The sequence below is a fragment of the Oreochromis niloticus genome, linkage group LG7 (assembly GCF_001858045.2).
Source record: "Oreochromis niloticus isolate F11D_XX linkage group LG7, O_niloticus_UMD_NMBU, whole genome shotgun sequence".
NCBI classification, from domain to species: domain Eukaryota; kingdom Metazoa; phylum Chordata; class Actinopteri; order Cichliformes; family Cichlidae; genus Oreochromis; species Oreochromis niloticus.
This window is the reverse complement of record NC_031972.2, coordinates 3362940-3387378: the sequence shown is the minus strand read 5'-3', so window position 1 is coordinate 3387378 and position 24439 is coordinate 3362940. Positions and strand designations below refer to the sequence as shown.

Below are 24439 nucleotides of genomic sequence, written 5' to 3'. Positions count from 1 at the left end.
GAGAAATTCAAAATGCATGCCATGAAAGAGTTTGGGTCCTAGGAGCTTAAAGGAAGTGCTTGTACATCATAAAACAGATTATGACACAAAATCTTGAAAAAAGTTGATAAATATAAAAAAGGTGTGCACATCATTATCATTCTGTTTATTGTATTACGCAGCCGAACCCACCAGTGTGGATGTTATTACCATCATTGGAACAGGGACTGAAGAACAGGTAGAGCTTCTCAGTGAAGGAGCAGTCAGAGAAGGAGTAGATAAGAGCTGCAGTGCTGACGTCATAAAAGCAGACCAGACCCTCGTCGTAGTGGACGTACACGCCCACCTTCTCAGGCTTCGACCTCAGGACAGGTGGACTGCCGGCTCCGTGGAAACGACATACCCATCAGAGCACAAACATAAAGTCCAGAAACCGTTGCTGGAACTCAGCTGGACTTGTCCTTTCACATTATCCTTTCTGGTCACTCCTAAAGTCCACGTAGACCACTTGTCAACCTTGACCTCAAAATAAAATCTTCCAGAAGAGTAACCCAGATTTGATAACACACATCTACAATCATTCCCTTTATACTGGGGGGGTCTGGGGTGAACCGTATCAGGATCAAGCATGGCATAACATCTGTACCACTGGACTCTCTTCAGCTCGTCCTCAAACAGACTCTTCATCTGGTCATTTAGCTTCTTCTCCACCTGACTCACAGCTCTCACCACCATCCCTTCATATGAAGGTGGATGGATACTGGTGTTGGTCCAGTCTTTAGTGGGTGGAACAGTTTTCACAGAAGAGAAGTTGTGGATGAACTGGAGGTGGTCTTCTGAGCTTGAGAGTTGATCCATCTCAGAGCTTCTCTTCGTCAGCTCAAAGATTTCCTGCTCGAGCTCCTTGATGAAGTCTGCAGCCTGTTTCTCTGCTGTTCTCTGCTTCTCTTTGACCGCCTCTGTCAGCTCATTCAGACCTATCTCTATAGACTCCATCAAATCAGCAAAGAACTGAACACCCCCCTCCAGCTCTCTGTCTGCCTCTTCCTTACTGAGCTGCACAGAGCGTTTAACCTCCTGAACCTTCTCCAGTCTCTTCAGGATCATTCCTTGAATTTCAGCCTGTTTCTTCACCAGCCCTGCCTTCTTCACTTTGTATTCCTCTTTCAGAGGAACAACATCATGGCGCTTGTGGTCTGAAACAGAGCACACAACACAGACACACATCTGATCGGACTTGCAGAACATCTCCAGCAGTTTATCATGTTTTGAACATATCCTTCTTTCCAGGTTCTTAACAGGGTCGATCAGCTGATGTCTCTTCAGGCCTGAAACAGTCTGATGAGGCTGCAGGTGAGTCTCACAGTAGGAGGTCAGACACACCAGACAGGACTTCAGAGCCTTCAGTTTGGTCCCAGTACAAACATCACAGAGAACTTCTCCTGGTTTAGCAGACTGTTGCTCTGATCTCCTCCTGCTGCTGCTGCTGGCTTCCTGCTGAGCTGACAGCTTGAACTGAGCAGCCATCTCAGAGATGAAAGTATTGACATGGAGCTCGGGTCTTGTGTAGTACTTCCTTTTACAGACTGGACACTGACACAGAGGACTGCTGTTCCAGTGCTGAGTGATGCAGTTCTTGCAGAAGTTGTGTCCACATGGTGTACTGACTGGATCTGTGAACACTTCCAGACAGATGCAGCACAGAAACTGGTCTTCAGACAGCAGACAGCTGGCAGCAGCCATGACCACACTGGGAGGATAAATGGACATAAAGCAAAAACTGTAACTGCATTATCGTACAATAATTCAGTTCACAAAAGTCAGACAATGTGTGGAGGCTATAATTTATTTTATTTCTTTATGTTTTCTTCCTCCTATTAACCTCTAATTTTGGACCAGTTCTCTGAAAACTCCTTTATTAAAATTAAACTGATGAATCCAAACACGCTACTAACTGAAAGAAACTCTGAAATTGACACTGATTGTGGCTAATCTTTTAAATAACACAGTTACTCAGGTGAAATTATTTTTTAAAAAACATTTGCTTTGGTTTTCTGGGGAGGATTCAGCTGTATGGAAATAAAACAATTCAGCCAAATATTTAATTTTATATTAAATCAGTAGACTGCATATTTGAAATCCCAATTAGTTAACCATACTAAGAATAAGCATGCAAACTGATTGCCAAATTCCAAAATCCAACAAATTCCATTTGGCTTAGACACAATAAAGATTTTCTCTGATGCTTCTGGCCTACGCCTGAACCTGGACAAATGCGAACTCATGAGTATCCATAATTGTTCTCACTCCTCCTTGTATGATATACCTGTCAAAAATGAAATCAAATATCTTGGAATTTGGATAACTAAATGCATGGCTGACAGTGAAGAAAAGAATATTCAGAATACAATTGACAAATGCAAAAACACTTTAAACAATTGGCTACAGAGAGATTTAATGTTGTTCGGCAGGATAATGTTAACCAAGGTTGAATCTTTGTCCAGATTAATCTGTCCAGCTTGTTCCCTAGCCATCCCACCAAGGATATTAAAAGAAATCAATAAGATTAATTTTAATCTCATATGGGAAAAAACTTCACTATATCAGAAGCAGGGACTTTATAAAAGACTATGAAGAGGGGGGTTTAAAAGCAAGTGATTTTGAAATAATGAAGGGAATGTTAAAGCTTAATTGGCTAAACAATGATGATGAGATCTGGTTCTTGATACCTCTTATTATATCTCTTATTTTCAACAAAGTCGGGGATATCAAATTCTCATAAAACTCTCCAAAGTTCATCAACAAGTTTTGTTAAACTGGAGATTAATGTTCAAACATAACTTTAGTCCCCACAAAGTTCCACTGTGGAATAATAGGGTGATATTGAATCGGGGGAAATCTATGTTTGTGGAAGAATGAATGACAAAACAAATTTGGTCTGTCACACATATAATGGATGAAAACAGAAATATACTTGAATTAAACAGGTTTAATGAGAAACATAGCATGAGTGGCTCAATTGAGCTCTACAAAAACGTTTCACAGAATATCCCGATAGTTTTTATCAACGCAAAATATACCAACTCCAAATTTACGTAAAATTAAATTAGATGGTCCAGACCTTGTTAATGAAAAATGCAATAATCAGTTTTGGAGGAAGTATTTGGTTAACACCTTATATTCAAGTAGGACAAAATGCTCACTCATTCTAAAAGATTATAACAAATGTGAGATTTCTTTGATCAGAACTAAATATTTAAAATTCCCAAACCCCCAAATTTAAAAAAGTTCATTTTAAAACTACAAAAACCATCGACCCCTCTAATGAATTCATGAAAGAAAGATTTAAATTTGTGTCAGACAATTGTTATATTTGTAAAACAACTTTGGAAACAACACAGCACATGTTTTATGTGTGACTTTCCAAAATTTGTGGAAATCTCTCCATGACTTAATATCATCCTGGTCTACAAATGTTGGTTTTTGGTCTTTTCAGAATATTCAAATAGGAGTAATCGTCAAGGACAAAAATACTGAGTTCTTAGTAAACAATCTCATTATAACAACAAAATATTACATTCATAAATGCTGATGTGCCAAATCCCCCCCTTCATGGCTTGTTCTTAAAAATGAATTTCCCTGTTGCGTAAATCTCTGAATCTAATAAATAAGCCGCAGGCAATTAAATTGCATAAATTTTTAGAAGAATGTTTCTCCCTTTGCCCCTTATTTAAGCTATGTCTTATTTATAAGACCTCACTTTTAATGATTTTCATGCCCCCTTATCTCCTTTATTTTGTTCTTTAATCTTTTCTAATTTATTTACTTATTTAGTTATTTTTACTTTTTTATATACTTAGTTACAATTATTGTTAGTTTGACTGTGACATACCAACTACAATGCTGCAATAATCCTCTGATTAAGAAAAAAAAGGTGTGATATGTTGTGAAAGATTCAATGATTCACTGTTTGTTTGAGATTGTCATTGTCTTTGCTCTAAATAAAGTTTTTAAAAGTGCAAAAAACAATGCTTCCGCGCACAAGACATAAGGACATCGTAACGCAAAACTGCATCAGAGCGCCCCCTTGTGACAATAGTAGGCTTTAGCTTTAGATGACAAAAACATGACATTTTGAAATCTAGAAACCAGGTTGATTATTTCTTCTCAACATCAACCGGGGTGGAGCTTAGCAAATGTGTCAGACGCCTTTAGAATGGTTTTTGTTCAAATGAATGTTGTCATCGCAACATTAATAGAATGAAACATTTTGAAAAGTGCTTGCAGGATTTACATACACTTTGCTGTGGATTACAGAGGAGAAAAAGAGAGGAGAGGAAAGAAAAGGAAAAAAAGATTATTCCCTAAGGTAAGGACCGCTTGGCAAGTGACATTTGCTAAAGTGGAAATTTTAAGGGGACATGTAGTGTCCACGTCAATGTTAAACTTTTCTAAACACAGTAGAGACTTGTACAGGTTTTTACACAACGGTTACAAAAGACAACTTGCTGAAGTAGTATATATACTAGTATATATACTACTTCAGCAAGTCTTTGCATTGCGTGTATTATCTTACTGGATTATTAATAATTTTACTGAAGTAAATAAGTTTGGCTTAGTAGATAGAGGCATTTGTACATGGGTGCTCACATTCTGTAATCCATTTAGTGTGATATGACAAAGCAAGTACTATCTTACAGCCTGTTCTTACACAAACCACGTTTGTTTTCATTTTCCTGCCTACTGCTAGACTCTGAGTAACTGCTAAAATCTAACAAAGAGGAATGAAAATGTTTCTTAGGATATTTTATCTTTTGTTGTTTGGCTACAGAAACTATGCGTCTGTGTGTGTGTGTGTTTAAATTTTATTTCATAAAAAAAAAGTGAGATTTGTGCCATAAACCAGGTCGATTATTTTAATTAGAATGTAATTTGTTCAAATGAATGTTGTCATATTATTAATAGATTGAAACCTTTTGAAGAGTGCAGTAAGGACCGCTCAGCAAGTGACATTTGCTAAAGTGGAAATATTAAGGGGACATGCAGTGTCCACGTTAATGTTAAACTTTTCTAAACTCAGTGTGGAGGGGACCGGAGTGTTTTTGTGGCGTGGGAGTGGTGTAATCCTGTGCGCGTGCAGGAGCAGCTCGGAGTGGTGTAATCTGATGCGCGTGCGAGAGGTGGCCCGGATTGAGTGGTGGGCTGGGTGTGGCCCCCTCTCGCGCGCGTGTAGGAGGGGCTCGGAGTGGCGTAATCTTGTTGCGTGTGCGAGAGATGGGCCATTGTGGCACTCTCTTGCGCGCGTGCAGGAGGAGCTCGGAGTGTGAGGTTCAACGCTGGAACGTTGAACCTCCTCCCCCCCTCCCGGACCAGGTTATGGATCGTTCCTCGGTGGGTTTGTGAGAGGTGGCCCGGATTGAGGAGTGGGCTGGGTGTGGCCCCCTCTCGCCCATTTGCTGGACGAGCTCCGAGTGGCGTAATCTTGTGCGCGTGCAAGAGGTGGCCCGGATTGAGTGGTGGGCTGGGTGTGGCACCCTCTTGCGCGCGTGCAGGAGTAGCTCAGAGTGTGAGGTTCAACGTTCCAGCGTTGAACCTCCGGAATCCCCCCTCCCGACCAGGTTATGGACCTTTCCTCAGTGCGCGTGTGAGAGGTGGCCCGGATTGAGTGGTGGCTGGTTGTGGCGCACTCTCTCGCGCGTGCACGAGGAGCTCGGAGTGGTGTAATCTGGTGCGTGTTTGAGAGGTGGACTGGATTGCGTGGTGGCGTGGGCGTGGCGCGCTCTTGCACGCGTGCAGGAAGGGCTCAGAGTGGGTAATCTCGTGCGCCCGTGGGAGCAGCGCCCTTTCGCGCATATGCGAGAGGGCGCTGCTCCCACGCGTTTTTCCTGTTCATGCAGGAGCAACAGGAACTGAAGGAGGAGCAGGAGCGGCTGGAGAAGCGACCGGAGAAGCAGGACCTGCCGGACGAGCATGAGCAGCATTCTTCACCTGATGGAAGAGACAGGAGCAGCAGCCATCATTAATAAATGCAACATCATATCAAAATAATAAAATCAATCAGTGTCATTCATAAAGTTGAAGTTGTGTCACTTCAGTCTTCAGCACTTCCTCAAAACATGAAGAAATCCTTTCTCCTTACAAATATCTCTGGCTCAAGGTTTTATGACAACATGATTCTTTCATTAAAACTTATTGTTTAAGTTTATTGGTAAATATTGACCCTTGAACCACATCTTCACACTACAACAACACTGATACACACTGTGAATGTGTATGCCAGTGTTGGTGGTCATCTCAAGTTCACTGTACAGATAAATCCAGTGAGTCTTTGGGACACCTTTGCGTTCATTGAACCTCTTCTTCCTTTTGATCAACTGATGGTCAAGTGTGTGGAGTTCCTGTGGATAACCAATCCTCCTGACATCACCACCGCGTTCCTTTTATAGGAAAATATGTGAAAGGAAAAATGACACAACAGCAACAAAGACAAAACAATGTTTGCAATTAAATACATGAAATACTTTTAGGTTCATGGTCATTCAGTTGTCCAAAGAACATCTACTTATACAAAAATGATGATGGTGTACGGTGAGTGACGGCTCAAATTTTGGTATAAAAATGTGAATTCTGTTTATTTACCTACCAAACAGTTTTCTTCTTTTAAACAGCTTTTTTGGCAGATTTAAAAACACTTGGTCTGATAAAGTTCTTAAGCACTGTACATAATCAAAACTAACAGTCAAATAAAACTATGATGACTTTTATAAAATTTTAATTGTACACATTTTCAGAAAAACACAAACTCTTCATAAAAACCATTTTAAAGCACTAAAATCTTTGGAACAAAGATGCTTTTCGTTTAGTGTTTGTAATGTGCCAGTTCAGAGGATGGCTGTGGATGCTGGTAAATGTTATTTGTGTACGGGTTTGTAGCTTAACCATTTTTGTGCTTCCAGTTCCATTTCTTGATCGTCACTGAATTTATTTATCTGTGATGGCTGGAACAGAAGTGCTGCAAACAGACTTCCTTACAACTTCTTCCATTGAAAAAAGGACATTTTATTTGCAGTTATTTGGTACAAAAAACTTCATCAAGAGTTGCTGAAACAAAGCAATTCTTTTTTTTTTTTTTGCTTCTCCCAGATCAGAAACCTCAGCATAACAGAACAGGACAGGACAATTAAGTAAATAATAAACTAAGAACCAAACAGAACATAGAATAATAATCAAAGACTCAGATTCTACAGAAACTCAAAACTCTGGCTTCATGACCCAGGACGTACCATATATAGCAAAGAGAAATTCAAAATGCATGCCATGAAAGAGTTTGGGTCTTAGGAGCTTAAAGGAAGTGCTTGTACATCATAAAACAGATTATGACACAAAATCTTGAAAAAAGTTGATAAATATAAAAAAGGTGTGCACATCATTATCATTCTGTTTATTGTATTACGCAGCCGAACCCACCAGTGTGGATGTTATTACCATCATTGGAACAGGGACTGAAGAACAGGTAGAGCTTCTCAGTGAAGGAGCAGTCAGAGAAGGAGTAGATAAGAGCTGCAGTGCTGACGTCATAAAAGCAGACCAGACCCTCGTCGTAGTGGACGTACACGCCCACCTTCTCAGGCTTCGACCTCAGGGACAGGTGGACTGCCGGCTCCGTGGAAACGACATACCCATCAGAGCACAAACATAAAGTCCAGAAACCGTTGCTGGAACTCAGCTGGACTTGTCCTTTCACATTATCCTTTCTGGTCACTCCTAAAGTCCACGTAGACCACTTGTCAACCTTGACCTCAAAATAAAATCTTCCAGAAGAGTAACCCAGATTTGATAACACACATCTACAATCATTCCCTTTATACTGGGGGGGTCTGGGGTGAACCGTATCAGGATCAAGCATGGCATAACATCTGTACCACTGGACTCTCTTCAGCTCGTCCTCAAACAGACTCTTCATCTGGTCATTTAGCTTCTTCTCCACCTGACTCACAGCTCTCACCACCATCCCTTCATATGAAGGTGGATGGATACTGGTGTTGGTCCAGTCTTTAGTGGGTGGAACAGTTTTCACAGAAGAGAAGTTGTGGATGAACTGGAGGTGGTCTTCTGAGCTTGAGAGTTGATCCATCTCAGAGCTTCTCTTCGTCAGCTCAAAGATTTCCTGCTCGAGCTCCTTGATGAAGTCTGCAGCCTGTTTCTCTGCTGTTCTCTGCTTCTCTTTGACCGCCTCTGTCAGCTCATTCAGACCTATCTCTATAGACTCCATCAAATCAGCAAAGAACTGAACACCCCCCTCCAGCTCTCTGTCTGCCTCTTCCTTACTGAGCTGCACAGAGCATTTAACCTCCTGAACCTTCTCCAGTCTCTTCAGGATCATTCCTTGAATTTCAGCCTGTTTCTTCACCAGCCCTGCCTTCTTCACTTTGTATTCCTCTTTCAGAGGAACAACATCATGGCGCTTGTGGTCTGAAACAGAGCACACAACACAGACACACATCTGATCGGACTTGCAGAACATCTCCAGCAGTTTATCATGTTTTGAACATATCCTTCTTTCCAGGTTCTTAACAGGGTCGATCAGCTGATGTCTCTTCAGGCCTGAAACAGTCTGATGAGGCTGCAGGTGAGTCTCACAGTAGGAGGTCAGACACACCAGACAGGACTTCAGAGCCTTCAGTTTGGTCCCAGTACAAACATCACAGAGAACTTCTCCTGGTTTAGCAGACTGTTGCTCTGATCTCCTCCTGCTGCTGCTGCTGGCTTCCTGCTGAGCTGACAGCTTGAACTGAGCAGCCATCTCAGAGATGAAAGTATTGACATGGAGCTCGGGTCTTGTGTAGTACTTCCTTTTACAGACTGGACACTGACACAGAGGACTGCTGTTCCAGTGCTGAGTGATGCAGTTCTTGCAGAAGTTGTGTCCACATGGTGTACTGACTGGATCTGTGAACACTTCCAGACAGATGCAGCACAGAAACTGGTCTTCAGACAGCAGACAGCTGGCAGCAGCCATGACCACACTGGGAGGATAAATGGACATAAAGCAAAAACTGTAACTGCATTATCGTTCAATAATTCAGTTCACAAAAGTCAGACAATGTGTGGAGGCTATAATTTAGTTGATTTCTTTGTTATGTTTTCTTCCTCCTATTAACCTCTAATTTTGGACCAGTTGTCTGAAAATTAAGCACCGCTTAATGATTTGTACTTTTGACCAATGTCTGTGCTGAAGTAGATGTGCAAATGCTACTGTTAAAAAAGTACTCTAGTAAAAGTTTAAGTACTGTTTTCACCTCGTCAGGCCAGGACTCTGCAGTCTATTTACACCTACAGGCCAGTGGACACTCTTTCAATGATGAGGATGTACACATCCCGGACAGGGAGGAACGCTGGTTTGAGCGCGGAGTCAAGGAGGCCATTTACGTGAAAAGGGAAAGACCATCTCTGAATCGAGGAGGGGGCCTAAGGGTACATCTGTCACCATCTTACAATGCTGTGATTGCAGCCATTCCCCAACTCTCTGTGAATGGGACTCATGGCCATTGATCAGTGTTCTTTGATCAGTGGTTGTTGATCAATGGTCATGAAAATTTGCATATTAACGATCAAGGATCTGACCTCTCAGTCCATTGTTCCTTCAGTGGTGCTAGTTTCAGCATCAATGTACTGTTTATAAGGTTTGGGGAAACCTGCAGTCAGCTGCGACTGAAGAAGTCACTTGGATGAGTGACGAAACGTTTCTCGCACTGAAAACGTCCAGATGAACAGATTCAACTTTCAGGGAGTCTCACCATCTGTTCAATGTCTCCCATGAACTTACAATGCCCCACTGTGTGTGTGTGTGTGTGTGTGTGTGTGTGTGTGTGTGTGTGCGTGTGTGTAGAATTTGTGAGGCGGAGGTGTGGTCCCTAGGGGAGGGGTGGTGCCGTGAGCTCACGGCTGGTCGGGGCCGCGGTGTCGCTGCACCCCCTTTCAACTGACGGTGCAAACCCCAGGTCTTCCTGGAGACCTTTCAGGCCACTGCGGAGGCATGTCAGTGGCCTCTGGCGGACTGGGCACCACCACTACTACCAATACTGGCGGGGGAGGCCCAGACGGCGGGACCGAGTGTGCCGCCGACGTCGCGGAGGAACTCTCTGCTGGGCCGTGCTGGCCCTACTGGGCCTCTCCCTAGAGGATTTTCGCTGGTGGTTCCAGGCCTGTAGAATGACGGGCGGATGATTGGCTGTTCGCCTGAGCCCAATGCAGCTGCGAAGTGGCTGCAGCCAGGGCTGTCAGAGGAGGAGGCTTGCATGCTGGAACAGTTTGTGGAAGGGCTGCCTGTAGACACAGCGTGGTGGGTGCGCTGCCACAGGCCCACGAGCGTGGAGGTGGCGGTTACACTCGCTGAAGATCATCTGGCAGCCAGAGTGGAGAGGCCAGAAAGAGTGAGCCAGCCGCCAGGCAGACAAGTGCCGATGCCAGCGCAGAGACGACGGATCCCTGTGCCCTCTCCTGTGACGTAGCCCCTCGATCCATCCTGCTCACCCATTTTTCTCCACTTCATCTCCGCTCCCCAGCACTGCACCCAAGCATGGAAAACTGCACAGACAGCCAGGGCAGGAGTGCTAGAAGTGAAGGCAGCCGGGACACCTAAGGCCGTAGCGCTCGCTGATAGGGGTGGGGCAGGTGTTCTGCATCACTGGTGCTCCGGCACCCTCCCCTGGTCCGGGAGGGATGTACAGCATTCCTGTAAGGACTCAAGGGGGTATACACTATGGTTTGGTGGACATGGGCTGTACGCAGACCCTTGTGCACCAAAGCTTGGTTCGTCCCAGGGCATTGCTTGAAGCCGAGTGGGTAGAGGTGAAGTGTGTTCATGTTGATATTCACAAGTATCCCATAGTGCTGTTGATATTAAAATGTAAAGGAGAAACATATACATATATGTCTAATCCTCTAATTCTGGGTATGAATTGGCCGGGGTGGGCCTTTCGAGTGAGGTCCCATCATCTCCGGAAATTCCCACCATGGGAGATTTTCCACTGGAGCAGTCTCGTGATGACACCCTACGCTCAGCCTTCGACCAAGTGATAGACACTGATGGTCATGTGGTGTGCCCTGAAGCCATGTGGACCTACCTGCGCTTCGTATTGTTGAAAGATAGGTTATATCGAGTGATTCGTGAAACACACCCCGTTGTTGGTTCCACAAAACTGCCAGGAAATTATTTTCCAGGCGGCTCACGATACCCCATGGCAGAGCATATGGGATATGACAAGACTCTGGAGTGAGTAATGACCCGATTTTAGTGCCTCTCCGGAATGCCAACTTGTTAACCAGCCGGCCATACCAAAAGCACCTTTGCACCCACTCCCATTAATGGAGATCCCATTTTAGCGCATCGGTATGGACCTCATCATGCCATTTTACCAGAATGCACACGCCTATTGCTTTGTATTAGTTCTGGTGGATTGTGCAATGTGATACCCTGGAGCAATGCCACTGCGCACCATTTCTGCAAAGAGTGTGGCGCAGGCACTGTTTCAGGTAATCTCCCGAGTCGGTATTCCGAAAAAAATATTGACTGACCAGGGCACGTCGTTCATGTCTCGCACACTGAAGGAACGGTGCGAGTTATTGAGCAATAAATTGATTCAGACCAACGTCTACCACCCTCAAACTTACGGGCTGGTGGAGCGGCTGAATAATAATTATTTTGAGATGCAGCCTGGCATGACGGTGTGTTCATGGCCCTACAGGCTTCCTGAACATAAAAGGCAAAGGGAATTGGTTGAAATGCTAAGAATGGGAGTAATAAAAGAGTCACACAGCACCTGGTGTAACCCCATAGTTCTTGTAGTGAAGAAAGATGGGTCAACACGGTTCTGTGTAGACCAGGGGTGTCCAGACTTTTTTCACTGAGGGCCACATACATAAAAATATAGGAGGGGCTGGGCCACTTAGTAGAAATTAGGTATATAACCTTAACTTTAGTGTATTAAAGTTAGAAAAATCACTTAAAAGTGGTCAAATATGTTATATGTTGAATATAATTAAAGACAAAACTGCCTTCTTCGCAGCTTTCCATAAATGGATCTTTATTGATTTATTCAGAAAAAGCTTTGGTAGCTCATTCTCAGAACAGCAGCCTCAGATTTCTTCTTGGACAGAAGATTTACAGCACAGAGAAAAAACAATAAAGGGGAAAATGGGACGGGTACATTTCAAGTTTGTTATTTAAGTTATTAGGCTTAGCAACACACCTGTTAACGTTCGTTTGAAACGGTTATCAACATTAACAGAGGTGCTGATCGTCACTCGTGCCAAAAATCCGGACAAATGTCACTTGATCAAGGAGCAGATCTGCATCAGATGAGATCCGCTGACTGCGTGCGCTGTGCACAGCGGTGTGTACTCTGTGTGTTAACAAGAAAAATATGGGCTCAAAATGTGGTCATAAATATTTTGTACTTGTAAATCAGGATTTGTATGCGTAAAAACGATTTGTGTGTGGACTTAGCCAAAAAAACCCTGCAAGTTACAAGTACGAATTTTGACCCGATTTTTCTTCCTTTCATCTGATTGGTCAATGTCATGTCAATCACAAATGTAACAATCCAATCAGAGAACAGATGGGTTTGGCTGTCGGAGGGGCGCTTTTTTGAACTGCAGGTCAAATAGGGGTCACCTTTAGTGTTTTACAGTTTGGTGTGTTTCTGGGAATGTATTTAAGGTAGACACCATTAGCACCAGGTGTTGCTGTTCTGAAAAACCACACAGTTTGTGACCACTGCGCTGTTGTGATAAATGACGTTGGATAAAGAGAGCTGTGCAAGAACAATTATAACTGATGGAATACAATACAAATGTTAAACAGACAAATTAAACATGAGCAGCTACAATACTAAATAATCCAAATCAAACAACAAAAGTGTCTTATTGAAAGTCATACCCACTGACATCAGAGTGAGTTTATCGTCTCCGGAAATCCCTGCAGAGGAGAGCTGACCTCACCTCACACACCCACTACCTTTTTAAAGCTCCTCTGCCAATCACATCACAGAAGGCAGCAAACTGCCAGGTGGCACTTCTTACAATAGAAACGTTGTATTTGAAATTATCTGCCACTTCAAAAGAAAGTAATTCCCTCCATGCGCACTCTTCTTCAGTAGGGCTCGATGCTGAAATACCGTAACTTATGGACACCTGCAGTTGTTCCGGTGTTTGTGTCAAACAAAAAACACCGTCCCACTTTGAACCCCTGACTTTGGCACGCATCAAAAAACACTCAAGTCAAGTACAGATACCTGAAAATTGTACAAAATTCCAATTTTTTATAATTTTCCCACCTTTGCTTTTGACAGCAACTGAGAGTCCAATTTGACAAGACACAGCACAGAATAATAAGCTTGAATTTTGCATCATTGCTGAATTTTCAATCCTTAAATTGAATCTGCTGCACTCACCGCTGTTCTGTAGAGGCTTTGCTGAGAAAATCTCTCTGACTGACAGAGACACTTGTCTGCAGCCACCTGTTGGTCTGACAAACCCTCAGTTTCATTTCAGGAACATGACGTTGAAGCTCTTCTCTTCTTACAGCCGATTAATCCAGCTCTGTGCAGGGGCGGATTTAGAGAAATTTTCTTAGGGTGGCAAAATAAAAAAAAACAAAAACCATATGCAGGTGTTACATATGGTTAAAATGATTAAAATGCTGTAAGTATACACAGGTTTCATATAAATATAGTCTATAACTTAATTATTTTCTGTAGCACACATAATTAAACATTTCACTTACATAACACATGTGAATTTTGATTTTATGTACTGTGCAGCCTGTGTAATAAATAAGTATGTAGTTCAGGAAGTATAAAATCCAGAAAGCTGCACAACGTGTGGTGGTTCATTTACATACACAAGTCTAACTTAAGTTTCACTCTTTTTTGTTAGAAAATACAAATTGTTACATGCTTAAATTTACACAAAATGTCAGAAATCTGCGCTGTCATGAACACAAATTTAAACGTAATGTTTGATGATTTGTTGGGTTCACCTTCTGAGGTCCAGAATATATTTGGCCATTTCTGACTCTGATTTTACATTTGTATTTCACATGTAATCAGGAGTTGTGTTTTAAAACCTTTACACATTTTCAGAAAAACATATGACCTCATCTACTCTTAGTTCATCCAGGGACCCCTTATGATTTGTTTCTATGTCCAGTTTATATGTGGAGAATCTAATGCATCAGCAGGGGTGTTGACTATCTTCATCTCAGTTATCTAATGAATTCATCATATTGACTGATCTCTAACACAGAGTAAAACTCTACAAAAAGTTTTCCTCAAAGTTTTTCCAAGCATGCATTTTGAATCAAAAACACGTGTTCCACTTTCATGTCATTTTTGTATTCCATTTATGCATGAAAATGAAAAACATGAGCCGCAGTCATTTACACTGGAGCAGAGCGTTATGGAGGACAGCCATCTGTAAACATCACATTCTGATTCTGGAGAACTCGACATGTATATTTAAGGTTGAAAAAAAGTTCAACTGTGCTTCACCGTCAGATTCTATCATGCCCTTCTGTGGCTGCAGCCTGCTGTTTGTGGTCATCTCCACTAGAGGGCGTCTTCAGCAGCAGCTTATCACCTGCTCACCCACAGTTACACACAACAAACATAACATAAAAAACCCCTCCAAACACTTAGATTATGTTGGAGATGGATTTTTTAAAAAGAGATTTGAAAACATCAGGACGGGCCTTGTGTTTGAAATATGAATTTTCAACTTTTTCCTGCACGGGCATTCATACCTCAAAGTAATCAAGCAATAGATAAACAATTAAATGACAAACGGCACTTCAAGGGGCTCTGTGGTCCAATGGATAGCGCCTTGGACGTCTAGCAAAGAACTAATGTGTATGTATATAGATGTAAGCGTGTATGTGGAAATATGTGTGTGTATGTATGTACGGATGCATCTATGTATATATACATATGTGTACGTATGTGCATGTATGTTTGCAGGTGTATGTATAACTTGTACATATCTTTCTTGTGTAAATGTAAATTTGTCTGTTATTGTGTAAATACGTACGCTATTGTGTACTCCACACACATGGAGAGATGCCAAACTGCCTTTCATTGTTCTTGTAAAAGTGACAATCAAAAGCTATTCTATTCTATTCTAAGGAAGAGATTCAAAGGTTGTGGGTTCGAATCCCACCAGAATCAATCCCTGTATTTTAAGTTCTATTAATAAGCACTTCAATTGATCAGTATTGGAAAACAGCTTTATTAAGGTGGTCAGGTCAAACACAGACCCATCACTCAAATAAACAAAATCATTGACAGATTCTATCATGCCCTACTATGGCTTCAGGCTGCTGTTTGTGATAACCTCCGCTAGAGGGCATCTTCTTAGTGGGCAGAATTACTCTGCTTTATATACAAATTTTATGTGAAATTAACAAACTGTTAAACAGAACCTGCAAAGTAGAACCTTTGTGATTTAAGAGTGACAAGACACAAGCAACTACTAAAGCTGCCCCTAGAAGTCGAAGAAATGCAATCACACAAAAGAAAGAAATACAGCCACACTTCTCATCAGTGTCTCTCAGAACTTTTTTTTATTTCCCATGCATAGTTTGGATGAGTGTAGTGGAACTGAAATGAAAAATATGGACATAAAAGTGTTGACATTCATTGTGATTTTCTCCGTTACAGACATGAAAGAAATCATTAAAAAAAGGTTTACAATTAAACAAAGAAAGGTTTTATTCAAGGTTTAAAATCTTTCAGAAACGTCCTTCAAGGTAGAGCTAGGATGCATTCTGGACGGGAAAAAGTGCCGTAAAACATAAATACGTTACCAAAAAAAAAAAAAAAAAAAAAAAAAAAAGCAGCTAAAACTAAAACATTCAGCACGTTTTTATACAACAGTGCAACAAAAAGGCGGCAAGATCTAAGGGTGGTTTCTCAGCACTCAGTTCCTCCATTTGTAACTAGGTGACATGACTGCAGCTATGATTTCCACAAAACTACCAAAAACCTTTAGTGCCAGGAACGTTGTTCAAGGAACTAAAAGGTTCATTAGATCATTGGGTTTCTGCATTTCCACCGCGGTGTGAGGACCTGTGACGATTAAGAAAGTCAGGCCTCTGCATGGATGCGAGGAAACTTGCATTTACACATCATTCCCCAAACTGCAGACTATACAACAACGCAGACGACAATGGCATGTAATGTGAGGGACAGGGGACTACATAACAGCAGTCAGCGTTGAAGAGATTCAACTATACTGCTATTGCTCGTGATTTACAACTTTGCAAACAGTCACTGAAGGCAATGCAGGAAAAGAGATGAGCTGTAGCGGCAAGGTCGAGAAATGCTCGACCAAAATTAAAGCAAAATTATTTTAAAAGCTTTTGCAGATGCTGACATAGACTAGCTTAAAATGTTAGGAATAGTTGACCAATCAGAAAAGTTCAGAAAGCAAGTACCCACCCCCAAAAAAGCTCAGGAATTTTGGGGGTGGGGCTACCTCCTGAACTGGGACTTTCAGAGTTTAAAAAAAACAAACAAAAACCCTAGAACTTCATTTAGACCCTAGTCCCAACAGTGAAAACACCCTGAGCTCCTCCAAAGGTTCCTGTAAAGTTCCTGCAGTGAAAAAGTGGCTCACGGCCTGTTCTTCTCTCTACTTTTAAGACCACAGCTGTAAACAGCAGTGCGATGAGTCTGGTACACTGGTGCTCTAAGCCAAACAGGAGTAGGTAATGTCTTCTACATTTAAAAAGAACTGGGATTATGAAAAATGAATTTATCTAATATAATCTTACGTTTTAAAGGCAAAGTATGGAAACCACCAAGTCGGTATACGTATCCTTTAAAACTGCACTGGTCGATCATTTTGTTCTACACTGTGTTGTGTTACTGGTTTGGTCCAGTGTCTCAGAGACCAACTACAAAAATGTGGATATTTAGAGGGAAAAAAAAAGTTTCTGAGGAGATTCTGAAGAAGAACACAGCATTAAAAAAGGGTTATGCTTTTAGTTTTCTAATCTTGCTGTGACTGCAGGATGTAAATAACTGCTTTGCCATGTTTCTTACATCTTTAAAGGTTGCTTATGAGAATCTTCCAGTGACCACTGACCCCCAATATGATGCTTCTTTAGCCACTTTACACCCCCCAGGTTGTGGTTAGGTGCATGTTTTCCCCCTGAATGTGTAAACAGCTGAAGATGCTTAAAACCAGGTGATCCACTGCTTCCCTGCAGAAAAACCCCTTCAGTGTGGATGGACGCACAAAAAGCTTTCTTGGTGATATTACACCTGTTCCATTAATATCTTTGCAGCTCCCGGACACCAATCAATCGCACCAGGTCCAAATTCTACTACAGCTCTAGTTCCCACATACGTGGGCTTGTGTCTGCATTAAATGCAAAAACAAAATCCAAGTGCTGTAAAGAGCATGCCAAACCAACAAGTTGGCAAAATAACCACAAGCTTAAAGTCATGAAAAAAAAACATGTAAACACGGGGGATCGTGACATTAAATGGTTTCTGAATTTCTCAATGAGGTCCATTTTCAGTCATCTGGAACCGTCTGCGAGGGGCCAAAAGCTGCATCGTAAGAAAATACTTAATGCGTGGACGAGACCTCAAACCAGTCGAGTCAGGATCACAAGACAGACTGTATAAAAAGATGGACGACTCACACCGTCAAAAAAGTCAAATTTGGCTGAATATTTAAGGAGTCTTTGAAAACCAGGAATGATTTTAGTTCTATTACTTTACATTTAGATGTCTCTTGTTGAAGACCCAGCGGTGGGGTTTGCTAACAGTCTGTTATATAAAACTGTACTTTTAGTGTCGCTTGGAAGTCTGAGTTGGTTTTAGTGGCTCTCAATGAATAGAGTTAAAATCCTGAGAGAAGCTGGGGGGGCAGGATAACCGCTGTGATCTAGATGCAGATTTTTACCCCTCGGCGGCTACAGGTTAGTTTGCATCAAAGTCGGACAAATAAAAAGTATTCACAGTTCTAGGTAACACTGTATTGCAACTGCAACAGCAGCACGGGAACATCTGGTGTGTCTGTGCACAAATAAGAGACACACATGCACATACACACACACCACAGCCACAACATATGGTTATATGTGCTTTTCTTTTGTGAGGTCTTACACCAACATGTGACTGTTCACTGTTATGCCTTCATTGCCGGAGAGAAGTACAATCATAATAATAAATATGCCTTAGTATGAGAGTGAAGTTTGCAACAAATAATGTAAAGCTGTGTGTGTGTGTGTGTGTGTGTGTGTGTGTGTATCTGAAGACAAACTTCTTACTGAAAATGTGGATTTTTACGTGTAACCTAAAAATCTGCAAAGCTTCGTCACTCTCACCAAAGTGTGAACGCAGCAGTGTCCAACGAGCTCCCTTCAATGTTCGGACGTGACGGTCTGGAAACAAACGGCTGTTCTGTACGAATCGTGGGGTTAAAAAACAGAAAGACAAAAAAAAGAAAAGCTGTGCTGGTTTTCAGACGGCATCAATTACAGCCCACATTAACAGAACGAGAAATACTAACATGATAAAGTTCAGTGTGATCCCAGTGATTACTGTGAAAAGATATTACATATCTACACTTAGAAAATTCACTTCAACACACCCAGATCCAAACAGTTCTTTCCAACAGTATGAAAAATATACAAATAAAAAATACAAATACTCTCAGACACTAAGTAGGTAGTTTTCTGTTGACATGAAATCAGTGATGACTAAAAGATAAATATTTCACATCTTTTTTCTTCTTCCTTGCATTTTTTTTACAGAGAAAATAAAAATTTGTGTGTATGAAAGGAAAAAAAAAAGTCCCATTTTGAAATATTATCCTTCAGTAATTAGTAACATCGTGATAGCACATATCTGTGTGTCAGCTAAAATGCTTCAGCTTCTCTAGTAAGCAGAAAAGAGCCAGTGTTGAACCCAAAAGCATAGAATTCTTTTCTTTTCAGACATCATACACTATGCACAGATAATAAAAAACATCAACAATGATCAAGTCTTTTTTTTTTTCCACACAAGAGAAATGATTCCTCCGTTTAGGTCTGGGAACGTAAAAGAGCTCAGGGGGCGGGGAAACACTGGAAATGCATTATCATCATCATCATCATCATCACCATCAGTCAGAATGGAATTACTGCCATGAAAAGTTCAGTTCAGAGACAGAAAAAAGGGTTGTTGACATACATCTATTTAGCGTCCCATAATAACACTACTGTGAGGCGAGGGCGTGGTAAGTGTTGAATCAGCGACTGGTGTACAAAGAGTGATCTTCGGGACGAGGGCACACCAGCGTGCAGGTAGCATGTTTCTCAGCTCTTAGTGTACTACACACTTTGACCCATGGGAGGAATATCAGTTTCTGTATGTGAGTAACACCACCTGGGAATTCTGCTCTGGAGGAGCCAGGCATCAGGCCCTGCCAGGTGAGTAACAGTCGTTCACTGTCATTCGTGGTGATGCCAGCTGAGCACCGTTTTGGCACCTATGTGGGACGCTGGCGGGGGAGGAGGACCCTCTGAGCCATTTAAAACTTAGTGAAGGACAACCTCTGCTCAGAAAGATGAAAGGGAAGGGAAAGATCAAAAGTGTCTTAGCTCACTTAACGTGTTCGGCACTGTGGGAAGAGCAGTAGTATTTCTTGTGAGCTATGAACGTGGAGAGGCTGCTGAACTTGATGTTGCACAGCCGACAGAAGCGCGAGTTACCGTTCTGGACAGGGGAGATGACCGGGGTGGCTTTAGGACTGACACTGGGTACAGGGATCGGGTGGGAGGCCACAGTCTGGGCGGCCTTGTCCGGAACATGTGACGATCCCAGCTTCTCTCTCAGGATCTCAGGCACAGGTGACAAAGTCAGAGACGGAGCTCTTGGGGGAGACACAGGCAGAGGAGAACTGGCTAACGGTGATCCGCCCCCGGCGGAGGGGCTGCCGTTCACCAGGGGTGAAACAGGAGAAGCTGTACCACTCCTAGCCTGCCCGTTGATGCTGTCTCTGTGAACTCGGGAGACAAGTCTGGCCTGGTTGGTTGGAGTGGCTGAAGTCGCTGCAGCGGCTCCGTCCCTGGGACTCAGGCTCGGGCTGCGGCTTGCTGTTCTGCCCGGATGGGGCAGAGTCTCCTGGGGTGGCTGAATGGTTACAACCAGCCCGTGGGTAGTCTTGAAATGCTCCATCAAGTCACCAGCAATGGGCCTGTTGGGACAGTATGGGCAGACCATCTGAGCAGAAGCTGCGACCACGCTTTTGGCTCCAGCTCCTGGAGAGGCTGCAAGTGTCGTATTTGTATGTGAAGGAGATGCAGCGTCAGAGGCGGGTAAGGCAGAGGTGTGAGGACTGGATGACGTGCCCTGAGCCTGGGCCACCCACTCAGCTGGGTGAGCTTTATTCTCCACAGGGTGCAGGAGATCCGGACGATCCTGCTGAGGCCTGCTTTTTGGAGAGGTGGAGGCTGATCTCTTGAGCCTGTGAAGCTGCTCCAAAGTGTGGGGTTGGAGGGTGGTGGCAGGGCAGTAGTATGTTTTATGAGCCAGGTAGTTCTCAATGCTGTTGAAACTGATGCTGCAGGCTGTGCACTTGTGGTAGTCAGTGAGAGGGAGAGCTGGGAGAATGCTGCTACTGCCGCCGCCACTGCCGCTGTGCCGTGGAGCCTCTCTGAGACGGGGCCTCTTGCTCAGGTCGATTGGGCCATCTCCTTCAGGGCTTGAGCCGCCTGCACCACTGGGAGAGGATTCTTGCTTTACTACCAAGCCCAGAACCGAGGGGGATGGAGCAGAGGCGGCGGCAGTGGCTGCTGCTGCAGCAGCGGCGGCAGCGTTAGCTAACGCCTCGGTCCTTGCCATGTGAATCTCATACATCTTCTTTCTTTTGCGTGTTCGGATGGGCTGTGGAATGAAGGCAGCTGTGTTGGTGGTCTTGGCCATGTGTACGGCTCTCTGGTTGGACGGGTCGTGGCGCGACGCACAGTAGAATCGTTTGTGGACAGTGTAGTTGTCGTGACGGCTGAAACGGATGTTGCAGGCTTCGCAGAAGGTTCTGTTGGGATCGTCGTCAAGGTCCTCTGCGGAACCGCTAGCAGGACTCTGGCTGCCTTCACTTGCTCGTCCTCCTCCGCCTCCTCCTCCTCCCACACTCGTACCAGCGCCTTCCCCTTCAGAAGAGGACGAGATTCCCTCTCTCCCCGCTGGAGGTTCAGTCTTCACCTCCAGCACCCTCCTGGATTCTGCTGCTCCACTTCCTGCAGGAGGCTCGGAGTCAGACGGTGAAGCAGAGGCGGCCCTACTTGATGCTCCGCCCTGAGGAGATGCAGATGAGCCGTGTGTCCCAGCAGAAGGCGCGGCGGTCGAGGCTGCGTCTCTAGTCAATGCGGGGCCCGAGGCTGAGGATGCACCTTCGCCTTGATGCCTGCTTGAGCAATAAAGCCTCTTGTGTGCATAGAAATTGTTGATGTTATTGAAGGTGATATCGCACTCGAAGCAGGTAGCTCCTTTGTGAGGTGGAGTGGCTGTTGCCGTGGGTGCAGTCGGTCCAGAAGGAAAGAAGGCTGCGGCGTTGTTCTGGGCGACCGTCTGGCCTTGCTTTAAGCGACTATGGACCATCTCTGACATTTTAGCCAGGATCTCCGAGGCCTGAGGCAAGATGGCTGCCTCGGGGTTAAACATGTACTGAGGCAGGAACAGCGCTCCTCCTGGAACAACTGAGCCTGCACCTCCCATATGGGCGGGGCTAGAACCAGGGGTGGGACTAGTGGGTTCTGCCTTCACTGTTGTTGTAGCTGGACTCTTCGGCGAGTTCGATGTGTGGCTGGAGGAGGTTGTTTGCGCCTCTTTTATGTTCCCTCCTGCCTCTTGATCTGCCTCCTCTCCACCCATCTCCTCCTCCTCCTCCTCCTCTCCATCCTCCTTAATCTCCATTTTCTGCTCTTCTGTGTCTGAATCTGAATGAGGCTCCTCTTTGATCTTTAACTCCATGATCTGGTCATCAGCAGGACTGCAGTCTCGAGGAGTGGCTGAGCCTCCGTTTGTGCCTGGACTGGATGAAGCCAGGGGCTCCTTCTCCTGGGGAGACGGCTGGGGGTGGTCGACCGACGATGGGGTACTTTGACGTGGAGTAGGGCTCCTTTCAGCTGGGACCCTGACCTCCAGGTGAGTTCGTACATGTTGCTGGAGCTGAGCAGGTGAGTCAGCGTTGTGGCCACAAACTTGACACTTCAGCACAACACCAGAGTCTCCCGGACTCAGACCTTAACAGGAGAGTCAAGGTTAGTAAATTATAACAGTTGCTTACATTTGAATAGATTATTCAAATTTTATTCAAAATCTCAGATTACTCAGATCAAACATGTCCAAAATTTCAAACAACCTCGGGAGGGTTAAAGGGAAAAAAAAGGCTAACGTGCCGGCTTTCCAGCAGTGAATCTTTAAAAGTTACTGCAACGTAATCCAAATACAAAAAATAACAGAATATGATGGAATGACTTACCAATGGACAGGGGTAACTTAGGTAGACCTGGCCCCGGAGAGTACACCTCACTGCGAGATCCAGGCTGGCAAACCATGTGGCTGGTGACCAGATGGCTGTAGAGGATGTCCCTCGTGGTGGAGACGAACCCACAGCCGTGACACACCCCGTTCAGGGTGTCCGTATGGACCTTAAGGTGGCGCTCACAGTTTGCTTTAGTGGTGAATGCTGACAGACAGATGAGACAGACAAATGGACGCTCGCCTGTGGAAGGATGGAGAAGGATAACAGTCAGGCCCCGATGCTCTGACCCTTTGTCTTTTATGCATACATACAAATACTGCTCTCACCACTGTGTGTGCGCATGTGAATCTCGAGTGAGCTGGCACTGGGGCAGCTCTTGTTGCACTGTGGAAAGGGGCAGATGCGTTCATTGGGGTAGGACTCCTTGGGTTTGTCTTGTGGAGGGGAGGAAGCTGCAGCTGGCTGCTTCTGACGGCTGGCACAATAGTACATAAGATGGGCCTGCAGGTTCCTCTCACTACGGTACCAGATCCCACAGTCCTTACAGGGGAAAATGTCCTCTGTCCAGCAAAAACAAGTACACATGAGTTAGTCAGTCAAACAGAGACACAAATATGGGTTCAAGAACCTGAAAAGCGCTAGTTTAATTAGCAAAAGTGAGGATGTGGTTAACTTTCCCTGCTAAAGTTATACAAAGTTTTAATTGTAGTCTAACTGTAATCTCACAGACTTCTGGTTTACAGTATTTTTAAATTTTCAATTACTATAAACTATTTCTAAATGTACTCACTTCATTACTTAAGCCAGTTCAACTGCTCGTCAATACCAATATCTACTCGTCCAATCACATGGCAGAAACTTCATGGATTTAGGCATGTAGCCTTGGTTACGTCAACCTGCCGAAGTTGAAGTATCAGAACCTCTGATTTAGTGGGATTTTCCCACAAAAACATCGCACCTTGTTGCACACATGTCTGAAGGAAAAAGGAGGTCCAACCCAGTACTATCAAAGTGTACCTAATACAGTGGCAGGTGAGTATGTGTGTGCATACCACAGAAGCCTTTTTTCAGAAGTCTACTGCCACAGAGGCACCAGATCTACCGGTGTGTGATGATCGTGAATTATTTAAGCAACAGGAAACTTTTATGTGGAAAGCACAAACTAATCAGCTGGTTTTAAAAGCGCTACAGTGCCATTTTGTGGCTGAAGAGAACATTACATTTCAATAACAAAGTACATTTCAGTAAATCACAGCTGCAGGTACCAGTCTGAAGTTCTCCAGAGGCCTGGTAATGAACTAATTATTTGATTCAGGTGTGTTGACCCAGGGTGAGATCTAAAACCACCGCTCCTGTATGAGGTAGTTAAAATGGCATATATCTTACACTTTGGCACATTTTTAAACTTCTTGCCTCATTAGAAATTAATTGTAAATAGTTGTTCTGCAAATAGCCAGTTGAACCTTTAACCACTTAAAATGCTGTTTTCATGAATACGATTTAAATACAACACTCACTATTGACAACAGCAGTAGCCAAGATTGCTGCCATGCCAGCTTGCTGTGGGAGGAGCTGGATCTCTGAGCGCAGCGCCGCCGGGTACGACGGCTCCTCCTTCACCACAGGTTGTTTGTGGGTGACGAGGCTCAGTGGAGGAGAGCCTTGGGCCACCGGAGAGGAGGAGCCCAGAGGAACGGGAGACACGACCGCCACAAGCCTTTCGCCGACCGTAAGCTCTTTCATCACCTTACAGAACAACTCCTCGCCTGAAAACAAACAGGAGGGAGTAACAACTGGAAAGCTGGCAGCATGAAATGCAAAGGTTACGTTTGACCTCAACTTTCTGCGTTTTGATACACAGATTCAGATTTTGAAGGCAGCTAGAAAATAAATATCCTCTTGTCGTGTATTAGAAAAAAAA

The 24439-nt window shown here is 43.8% G+C and overlaps 3 protein-coding genes and 2 long non-coding RNA genes across 7 annotated transcripts in view; 2 read left to right on the top strand and 3 right to left on the bottom strand.

The window, feature by feature from the left end:
* Positions 1-145: 145 nt before the first annotated feature.
* On the bottom strand, positions 146-1722 carry LOC109202977 (E3 ubiquitin-protein ligase TRIM41-like). Its single transcript, XM_019361986.1, has 2 exons — positions 555-1722; positions 146-363 (listed from the first exon to the last, which is right to left on the bottom strand). The coding sequence occupies exons 1-2, from the start codon at positions 1720-1722 to the stop codon at positions 146-148; spliced, it is 1386 nt and encodes a 461-aa protein (XP_019217531.1).
* Positions 1723-4192: 2470 nt separating this feature from the next.
* Positions 4193-6053, top strand: LOC112847318 (uncharacterized). The gene is made up of 2 exons (XR_003220797.1): positions 4193-4348; positions 5877-6053. It is a non-coding gene; the product is annotated as an uncharacterized LOC112847318 (long non-coding RNA).
* Positions 6054-7056: 1003 nt separating this feature from the next.
* Positions 7057-13484, bottom strand: LOC100699895 (E3 ubiquitin/ISG15 ligase TRIM25-like). The gene is made up of 2 exons (XM_003439539.4): positions 13434-13484; positions 7057-9005 (listed from the first exon to the last, which is right to left on the bottom strand). Exon 2 carries the CDS (start codon positions 8996-8998, stop codon positions 7421-7423), a length of 1578 nt encoding a protein of 525 aa, XP_003439587.2. The 5' UTR covers positions 8999-9005; positions 13434-13484; the 3' UTR covers positions 7057-7420.
* A 2091-nt stretch (positions 13485-15575) lies between these two features.
* The window catches only part of zfpm1 (zinc finger protein, FOG family member 1), a 107059-nt gene continuing 98195 nt past the window's right edge, over positions 15576-24439 (bottom strand). For all 3 annotated transcript variants that reach the window (XM_005449222.3, XM_019360864.2, XM_005449224.3), the window contains 4 exons: positions 24036-24284; positions 22845-23078; positions 22516-22758; positions 15576-22276 (listed from right to left, as the gene is read on the bottom strand). In XM_005449222.3, coding sequence (XP_005449279.1) covers positions 19635-22276; positions 22516-22758; positions 22845-23078; positions 24036-24284 — 3368 coding nt within the window. In that variant the 3' untranslated portion in view covers positions 15576-19634. The remainder of the gene's footprint in view (positions 22277-22515; positions 22759-22844; positions 23079-24035; positions 24285-24439) is intronic.
* Positions 23086-24245, top strand: LOC112847317 (uncharacterized). Its single transcript, XR_003220796.1, has 2 exons — positions 23086-23879; positions 24048-24245. It is a non-coding gene; the product is annotated as an uncharacterized LOC112847317 (long non-coding RNA).

Coding starts and splice junctions, on each gene's coding strand:
- LOC100699895 (XM_003439539.4), bottom strand. CDS start 8,998: ATGGCTGCTGCCAGCTGTCTGCTGTCTGAAGACCAGTTTCTGTGCTGC.
- LOC109202977 (XM_019361986.1), bottom strand. CDS start 1,722: ATGGCTGCTGCCAGCTGTCTGCTGTCTGAAGACCAGTTTCTGTGCTGC. Junction 364..554: donor CCAGTATAAAGGGAATGATT/GTAGATGTGTGT, acceptor GTTTCCACGGAG/CCGGCAGTCCACCTGTCCTG.